General features: G+C 39.9%; 1 protein-coding gene across 2 annotated transcripts in view; it reads right to left on the reverse strand.

Annotated features, from left to right (window-relative positions):
• Positions 1-6,597, reverse strand: part of Abca12 (ATP binding cassette subfamily A member 12) — a 166,766-nt gene extending 160,169 nt beyond the window's left edge. For both annotated transcript variants that reach the window (XM_035439241.1, XM_035439240.1), the window contains exon 1: positions 6,529-6,597. In XM_035439241.1, coding sequence (XP_035295132.1) covers positions 6,529-6,597 — 69 coding nt within the window. The remainder of the gene's footprint in view (positions 1-6,528) is intronic.
• Between the last annotated feature and the right edge of the window lie 3,693 nt (positions 6,598-10,290).

The following is a 10,290-nucleotide window of genomic DNA, read 5'->3' on the forward strand; positions in this document are numbered from 1 at the left end:
AAAAAAATAAACAAATACCAAGTGAACGCAATGGACAATGCTATGATGTAGGAAGGAAAATAATTCAAAGAAAGATAATTGAAAAACCTTGGAGATGAAAAAGATCCAGTCAGAAGAAAAGATATGTGCATTAGACCTAGTGGGAGAAAGAAGAAATCTTTCAAGCAGAAGAGACATTTGGGTGATGTTCATAGATGGGAAAGAGGAAAGACTATGCCAGGAACATACACAATGACTCATAGCCTAAACTGACCATCTTCTGTGACCAGGCAAAACTTCAAGTGGAGCCAGTGGAAAACCAACTCAGTCATATAACCTTTGACCTACAGTCTGCCCTGTCTATGGGATGTGCTGGGATTGGTGCCTAGCCCAATGGTCATTAGAGAGACTTCATCCAGCAACTGAGGGAGACAGATGTAGACCCATAGTAAACTTTAAGCATAATTTGGGAGATCCTGCCGAAGAGGGGGAGAGAGGATTGTAGGAGCCAGAGGGGTCAAGGACACCACAAGGAGACTCACAGAATCAACTGACCTGGGCTCAGAGTGGCTCACAGAGACTGAACCAACAACCAGGGAGCCTGCATGGGACTGACCAGGCGCTATGCATAGATGTTACAGTTGTGTAGTTTGGTCCTCCTGTGGGACTCCTAACAGTGTGAGCAGAGGCTGTCTCCAATTCTTTTACTGTCTTTTGAGAACTTACTTCTCATACTGGGTCACCTTGCCCATGGGGAGGTGCTTAGTCTTACTGCAACTTGATATGCCATGTTTTGTTGATATCCATGGAAGACCTGCCCTTTCCATGGAAACAGAGGAGTGGGTTGTGGGCAAGGGGAAATGGGGAGAGGTACTGGGAGGAGACAAGAAAGGGGAAACTGTGACTGGGATGTGAAATAATTTTTAAGGAAGCTTCAGAGAGAACATTGCTGCCTTGTGGTTGTTCAGCCTCAATCTGAATGCTTCTACTGACAGCAAGTCCACTGCCCCATGAGACTACATTATTGGACAATGCAATTGTCCTTCATTTTTGCTTATATCAATGTTAAATACTTCTGTCATTTGCTTTCCATCTACTTGGTTCAGTTTGGCTGGTCTGCACTTGAGAATTCTGCAAGTATCTGAAGAGAGAAGAGAGCTCTTCGCTCTCAGGGTATCTTCAACAATTCTCTCCTAAGCCTTGTTTCCAAATATACTTCCCTGAACTTTCAAGATGGCTCAGGGGATAAATGCCTTGCCACCAGCCTTGACAAGCTGAGTCTGATCCCTGGAACCCACATGATAGAAAGAACTAACTCTTGCGAGTTGTTTTCTGAACCTCAACACATGTACTTTTGTGCACCCACACACACCTTTACAAATAAATTAATAATCTAAAAGTATCTATCCTTCCCAGAATGAAATATTATAATCAGGTTGCCTTTTTAAAATTAGTGTCAGAATTTCTTATATGATCCTGAAGGATGACAGTTAATATGCAATGACTGCCTAGAATTTGCACATGCTGTTACACACTTAACTTGCGTATCTCACTTAGAATTTCCCTTACAGACGGGAAAGCATAAGAAGACTGACTAAGCCTTTTCATAAGCCACAAAGCCACAGAGCTGATGTTTGAACCTAGGATCTGGCTTCAGCACCAGTGCAATTAGCCACTAAGCTATACAAATTAAACACTACAGAACAGAACTCTGGCTCTCTTTGATCTGAATATTATATTTTTATTAGTTCATCCTTGAGACTAATAAAAGAGTTTTTATTATTTCAAAGCTGGAGAGCATTGAAAGTCATTTAAAGGTCTTCCTATAATCTAGAATCATAACTTTTTATTACAAACTTGAAAATAAAAGTTGTCCAACCTTCCATAACATAAAATACATTGCCTCTTCCTCTATCACCAGAAACAAAAGAGGATCCCAAGATTTTCATTCAAAATAAGAGCTCAGTATCTTAAATATGGAATAAGCCTTAGTTCTACCTTCAAAATAAGGCATTAAAGATGCCGTGGACTCCTTAATGAGCTGGGCTTTCTGATATCCAATGCTACCATCCATACAAATAACTCAGCCAAAAACTAGTGGTAAGTCATTTTTTTTTTACAGAGTACAATGCATTTCAGGATTGTCAAATGTTCTGTGATGTAGATAGAAACAACATACTCTGTTGGGTTGGTAATGAAAGGGTTTTTTAAATTAACATTTAAAGTTAGTATACGAAATCATGGGTTTCACAATGGTGTTTTTTCTTGCATGTGTGTCATACTGTAAAACAACAACATTATTGTTGGATGTTAAGCAAACATCTCCACTGCTCCAAAGCATCTTCATCTCATTTGCTTTACATTTATTGGCAGAATTTAAACACGCATGTCTGCTGTGTATATCAGGTTCCATAATTAACAAAGGAAAAGAAAATTTTTGAGCAATGAAGGGAATGAAGGTTTACTCACACAGCTAAGTAAACCATACAGAACCTATGTTACATTAAACTGATAAAGAATTAAATCTCCTAGTGCTTGATTTCTCTTTAAACATATGGAGAGCTACAAAGATGACACCAACTAACAATCTAAGCAACATAGGAGAGGCTACCTTAAAAGCCCTCTCCTGATAATGAGATTGATGATTAATTCATATGCCAACGTATAGCCTTCATACAGCAGCTGGTGGAAGTAGAGGCAGACACCCACAGCTAAACCTTGAACTGAACTGAAATTCAGTTGCTGAGAAGGACTGATGAGCAAAGGGGTTCATACCAGGCTGGTGAAACCCACAGAAACAGCTAACCTGAACAAGGGAGAGCCCTTAGTCCCCAGACTGATAGCTGGGAAACTAGCATGGGACTGATCCAGACCCCCTGAATGTGGGTATCAGTGAGGAGACCTTGGAAATCTATGGGGCCTCTTGTAGTGGATCAGTACTTATCCCTAGCATAGGAATGGACTTTGGGAGCCCATCCCAATGAAGGGATACTCCCTGAGGCTAGACACAAGGGGGTTGGCCTAGGCCCTATCCCAAAGGATATGACAGACTTTGAAGACCCCCTATGGAAGACCTCAGCCTCCCTGGGGAGCAGAAAGGGTATGGGATAGGTAGGTTGTTATTTGGGGGCGGGGGGACAGGGGAGGAGGGGAGGGAGAGGGACCTGGGATTGACATGTAAAATAATTTTCTTTCTAATAAAAAAAAAAAAAGAATTAAATCTCAGAGCACAATTTAATCCCAACTGGTTCTAATGCAAAAATTATTTTAATTTACACACCAACTTTGTTAAGGTTTCCCCTTTCTTCCTCTCGTCACTCTGAAGGGAAGATGGACAAAGGGGGCAGAGATTGATGAAGGAAGCGTCAAACTTGATTTAAAATGCCATCGTGGCAAATGTGGGCATGTCAATAGGAGCTACTTCCGTCATCAACTGTCATCAGTGCTTAGCTAGGCTTTCCTAGCTGAGCACTTGGAACAGAAAGTAATCACCTGGCATTAATTGTTCTTCTTCAGGTCAGAAGTGCAAAAGTAGAATCTACTTCTGATAAGACTTGAAGGCCCTATTTAGGAATCTTAATGAAAGATAAGCCCTCACCCATCCTGCTTAACATCGTTCAGCCCACAGCTCTCCACTAGCCCATGCCTGTTTCCTGGCAATAAGTAGTATCTCGTTGGGTGAGCCTTCCTGTTACTGTGCATCTCTTATGGAATCTATCTTCATTTCCCCATTGTTTTTCAATCACAAGCTCAGCAGGGTAACAACTGCATCTAATTGATTTTCTCTATTCCTTACCATTTTTGGTGGCACTTAGTACATTTTTTTGTCTTCTTGTAGAATACATTTTCCCAACAAAACTGAGAATTATATTATCAAAATTATTTTCAATAAACAGCAATGGCTATGGGCTATGAAGAAATGACTTTGGGGGCTGGAGAGATGGCTCAGAGGTTAAGAACACTGACTACTCTTCCAGAGGTCCTGAGTTCAATTCCCAGCAACCACATGGTGGCTCACAACCACCCATATATAATAAGATCTGGTGCCCTCTTCCAGCCTGCAGGCATGCATGCAGGCTGAACATTGTATACATAATAAATAAAATCTTTTTTAAAAAAAAAGAAGAAGATATGACCTCCTTCTTTGGTGCACTAAACTCTGAGCAAAGAGCAGAGAAAATGGAGAAATAAACAAAGAAGAAACAAAGAAATAGTCACCAAGATAGTAGGTTCCTCACTGGCGAAATCTGATTTTGATCCTTGAATTGATGATATGACCTTGGATAAGTCCCTTGAACTCTCTGGAACTCTTTAAAATTGTCAGTTACATACCCCTAAATATTTTTAAATTCTCATCTTTGGCTTTCTAAGTAAGAATAAATTTTTTTCCAGTGTGGATTTAAGAGAGGTTGACCCCCAAAATTTTACCCCAGCTGGATATTTATATTATATCCTATTCTCATATTATTTCTCAAACCATATAGTTGTCTGTGGTTCTTGTGACATTTTCTATCTTGGTATGTGTATTTGTATTCCTCAATAGTGCTCAGTCTCCCTTACTGTTTTATGTCTTTCCTTTCTTGGCCAGTGTTTCTGCATTCATACACTCCATTATCTTCCTTTAAAATGCTTTCCTTCCCACCATCTTGCTTTGTGATGAAGCCTCTTTTAAAAATTAAGCAAGACTGACATGGTGGCAATACTGGCACTTTCTTTGACATTCAGGAAGGACAATTAATTTCCAGTATCACACACCTCAATTTGAATTTCCTTGAGTATGGAAGTCTGGTTTTGGAATAGCATTTTCAGAATAAATATACAGATAAAGATACTTGCATTTTAAAGGATTGATTAAAGAAAAGAATATTCACTTGAAATCTTGGTGTGTTTTGAGCAAGCTTGGGGTTAATGATTAAGTTTTTAGAAACTAAGAGGAAACATGCAACCTTAGCATTGATTTTATCAACAATATACCAGTTTTCACTTCCTTTTTGGCTTTTGTTTCTACCTCCTGAATTGTCATTACCTCCACACTTGATGCAAATTTCTTCTTTCAATTCTCTGTTCTCATGGATTTTTTCATCATTAATTGGAATAAAACAAGGCATCCATATTACTCACTTCCCTCAGTAATTTATACTCATAAGAAAGCAGTTGGGTATCTGTGTCCACATTTGTATCTTTCCACACTATAGGATATATCTGGCAGACCTTGTGTCCATTTTATAAGGGAGAAAACCAGTGTTCAGGCATTAGAAGCTGTGTCATCATGGGAGGAGCCCCAACTCATGCTTGGGACATCCACATACCCGGGACCATGTTATCCTGCTGAATGATACTAAGAATTACCCATGAGGAAAGTATGGGAAATTTTTTCTGTTTTTACAGTTAACAAACAACAAAAAAGTTAATTACCTTATCATTGTATGCCTGTCACACCCATGCAATCATATAACACTTTATGATTTAAAGCCCTGTCTATCAAATTCACTAAGCTATGTAAGCATCTAACTAATCTCTGCTTTCAGCACATATGCTAGAATGCTGGGGTGTCAGTGAGCCAGTATAGAGTGAGATAAGTTGCCTGGATAGAGTGTTGGGTTTTATGGGACACCTTATTTGCATATCTGCATTACCCAACTGAGGCTGGAGCCAAGTGGATTCTGTGTGGTTTGGGATCTCCTAGTTCTCACACACCCTTTTAAAAATTGTTTCTCCCTCCACCTTCTGGACCCTGTCTGATGAAGTTCTGAATAGCTGGCTTTGTAATTTAAAAAGCAAACATTAATGTGAGGGTAGTGATAGTCTTAAAAGAATATATATATATATATATATATATATATATATATATATATGTGTGTGTGTGTGTGTGTGTGTGTGTGTGTGTATGTGTGTGTGTGAGTGTGTGTGTGTGTGTGTGTATGTGTGTGTGTGCATGTATATATGACACATTCATACCATACATGCACACAGAGAAACAAATCAGCACACATAATCTCAGTTCCAGTAAATGAATTTTAGGTATTTGAATTCCTTTGGAAGCTTTTCCATACTAGCAGCCTTCAACCTACAATCTTACTTTTCAACCAAGTTCTTACCACGTTTAGCTTTCCCCAGCATTTCTTCCCACCTCAAATGCATTCAAATGGTGCTTCCATTCATCCCATTAGAAATCCCCACCCCGTTTCTAAAGTCATTAAGAAAAATTCTGAAATCACGCTGGCTTGAACCAGGACTTCCATAGCAGTTCCAGTCCATCCAGTAACAAGGTACATCCTTTGCTTTGCCCTGGGACTGCCCTGATTTACTCCTTTAATTTACTCAAAATCAAAAGGTTGCTTTGGGGGCATGTTAAGACTCGCCCCATTAGCTGGAAGACAGACAGAGACAAGCATTCTAAGTATCTTATTTCTGCTTTGAAAAAAAAAATGCCTTTAAGCTCTTCTCTGTCTACCTCTCATTAACATCACATTTTAGGATTGCCTGGAGTATTGCTTCGTGTACCCCACACTCCCACTTTAAACAAAACAACAGCAAAAAACTCCTCACCGGCTGTCTTTTGACACCTAGCCAATTTTTCCACACCAGGATCCGAAGCTGATGAAACTGGGAAGCCATCCTTCAGACACCCCGAACAAGAAAATTCCTGTCTCTTCTTTCAGGCCTAAAGAGAAGTGGTGTCTCGTCCAACTTGCTTTGTGCCAATGTGTCGGGAGCCTTTTCACGGCATAGCTTCGTAGGGCCTGGGGCAGGAAACCCACAGCTCTTCTCTTCCCAGTGGCTTTGCTTTTCCTGTCAGTAAATCCTTAACCAAGATGCTCTTCTCAACCAAAACGTCTTCAGAAAAGAAGCACCTGCTCCGTTTGCCTTTCAGTGGCTTGTGCTTATTGTAAAATAATGGCCAATTGCTGCCTGTTGTGCGAAGTTCACACTGCAGAGAGAATGAGTATCATTCAGATAATGCCCCACTGTAAAACAAACAAAGGGTGAACCCACACCTCCTACTCTCCAGAAATTAACTGCCTCTCCACACCTTACAGAACATGTCACCTGCACTAGGCGCGTCATAGGAATTAGGCGGGACCCTGGACGGGCCAGTAGGACTCGTCCTACATCCCCTTGCTTCTTCTTTATACTCCCTGCCGTGGCAGGGACAAGGCACTGAGGATTTTACAGTTCCAGATCCCAGTGAGTGGCTCCTGAAGTATTTTAAGTGTTGCTGAGATAGTTTAAGTCAATAAAACCAGAGCTCAGATGTAAAGCAGCAATCTCAGCTTCTGAAGCTCCAAACTTTAGCCTAAAATTTAATTTTTTGACTTGGGGGACATGCTGGGTGAGTCCAGTTCCTGGCACAGTTAACTAAGTTATAATATCAAAACTAATTAGTTATCTGTTAAAGGTAACAAAAAATGGCATTCTGTGGGCACCTTCATTTGGGTAGGCATAGTTAAAGGGGACACAAAGTGACCCAGAATATTTCTCTCTGCCAGGTCTCTACCTCCCAGAATTGTCTCTATAGTGACATCTTCCACAAAAGCCTTTTGAATGATCTCATCAAATAAATATACATATACATATATATATACTTATATGTGTATATCCCTCTTTATAGTTCATTTATAGTTACTACCTCCCCCTAATAATTTGTATATTGGCCATATTGTTATCTTGAATACCTCAATTAGATTAAAATTTCTATGAGGGCATGAATGATTATATATTTCAATGCCTTATGTATGCTTAATAATCACTATGGGGGAAAACAGATCATTTAAGCCAATCAAATTCATATTTGATTCTTACTCCTTGACTCGATTGATTCTCTACTTGCAAAAAAGCTAAAGCATTGTTTGAGTTCTTCCTTTATGCCAGAAGTAAATGCTGGTTCAACTGCCTGGTCTCCATGCCGACTACGGGAGCTTGATGGCAGCCAGCTTGTGGCATCCTGCAACCATGATAGAGCATGTTCATTATCTCAGCTTTGGCTCACCTTACTGTGTAGTTGCTCCAAGCCCAATCCACCAGGCAAGCAGTCCTGGATATCTAGAATGTGGCCTTAGGATTTTTTCCTAGACAAGATTGCAGACTGTTATTCTTAAATAACAGAATACCTCTGAAATAGTGTGCCCCTTCAACTTTTCTTAGGAGCAGAGCTAAGGTGGCTAAGCTTAAGTTTCTAGGAATGACTAGTTTCTTTTTCCCTGCCATCTTTAACTGCTGTCACAATCCACAAGTCAGTAATGGTTCATAAACAAACATTGCTTATTTGGAAAGACAGAGTGGGGTTGGGGATGTGATTCTAAGTGTGAGGGACATTGTCGTCACGGTGGCTTTACTGAGTCAGGTAACCTCAGGTCAAAAAGACATGACTCACCATGTGACTGATGTAGGCATGTGAGAGGTGAGCTGAAAATGTACCATGTGGCTTCCAAGAAGGTGTTTGTCCACTGTACTGTGTCACCCCAGATTTGTGCTGTTTGGTTTCCAAAACCTTCCAGATGAAGAAAGTTTCTAATCTGTCCTTTTGGTTGGAAACCTTCATCTACTATCTCTAACTTTCCAATGAAGAAAATGCATTTTCTACTTCTTCATAGTAATTTCCCAGCTATACATAGATTTTTTATATATATATATAATATATATATATATATATATATATATATATAATATAAAATCAGTCCTTTGCATGGGAAGGAACATTGTAATTGGTCCAAATGTTTTCTTGGAGGCTGGGCACAATTTTGTAAAATATAATTTACAGTAGTTTAATTAAGTTGGAGAACACTGACAATGAGGCTTTCCAACTTTGTCCAGTTCTGAGTATCTTGTCCTTGATATCCATGCAGATCATATCTGCTTCTACTACTTTTCTTTAAGTTTGTGAATTTCTTTTAAGAGGAGATTTTCAAGGATGAATTTTTGAAATCTAATATTTTTTAAAATATGACTAGTTTTTTATTTTTACTTTAACTGAGAGTTAATATGCACAGTTGTGTTGCTGTAATATGACATTCTTTTTTACTTAATTAACATTTTTTCATTTACTTTACATACTGACCACCATTTCCCCTTCCCCCCTCCTCCCCATCCACTCCTCCTCTGTCTCCATTCAGAAATGGGCAGGCTTCCCACGCGAACTTTTTTTTTTCTTTTGGTTTTTGGAGACAGGGTTTCTCTGTGTAGCTTTGGAGCCTATCCTGCACTCGCTCTGGAGACCAGGCTGGCCTCGAACTCACAGAAGTCTGCCTACCTCTGCTTCCCCAGTGCTGGGATTAAAGGCCTGTGCCACCAATGCACCCCCTTCAAGAGACTTTATTTTTTTTTCCATGCTAACATTTTTTAAAGGGTCTAACATTAACATTGGAAGCAATAGCGCCCATAAATTAAGGATGGTGAACTTTACACAAATAAAAATTCAAAGTAATTATCAAGACAAACAAAGACACAAGAGGAAGAAGATTAGGATATGTTCAGGAGATTAGGGATAGTTATCTCACTGGAGAGAATGAAGCAATCTACCTCAGTCTTGATTATAGGCTGAGGTGCTGCTGACAGATAGTTTAAGATTTTCCCAGAGGGATGAGGAGGTGATCGTTAATCTGCACCCAAATATACAGCTGCTAAGAATTTTTTTGCAAAAAAGGTAAATTGCAGAGCAAATAAATGGAAGAAAAGTTAGGGTAGCACAACACAAGAAAAATGAAAAACAACCTTGTTTAGACAAGCATTTGTACATGCATATGTAATTCTAGCATTTCCTGTGAGTTCTAGGCCAACCTGGGCTCCATATGAGGTGCCAAGATAGGACTACAGAGAGAGAACTTGTCTCAAACAAACAAACAACAGACAGACAAGACAAACAGAAGCAATGCGTTGCTAACCAGTCCACTACCGCAAACTTTGCACTTTGGGTTGTTTTGAAGAGTTAATGTCACTCTGTTTGGGTCACCTGCCATGTGCTCCAGCTATGCCAGTGTTTCTGTGACAGGTCAGCAGACCCAAGTTGTCTTTAAGAATGATTGCCATCGTATCTACCTGGTGCCATCTACCTCACTTTCTGCAGCTCACTTCACCAGCAGTAAAATATGACGACCTTTATCACAGTCACCAAGATCTGTTGACTGCAAGTTTTAAGAGAAACCCCGCCAACCTAAACTTGACTATTCTAAGTCCAGAACTTACTTGGGGAGGGCTTGGCCATCCTTCTGAAGTTGCTCATATCTAAAAGCCCACAGGACCACTCACTCTGTCTACAGCACATAGATGAGGCTACCAAGGCTGCATGATGGTATGAATGTGGGATCTGCATGA

This window comes from Cricetulus griseus, chromosome 2 (genome assembly GCF_003668045.3).
Source record: "Cricetulus griseus strain 17A/GY chromosome 2, alternate assembly CriGri-PICRH-1.0, whole genome shotgun sequence".
NCBI classification, from domain to species: Eukaryota; Metazoa; Chordata; class Mammalia; order Rodentia; family Cricetidae; genus Cricetulus; species Cricetulus griseus.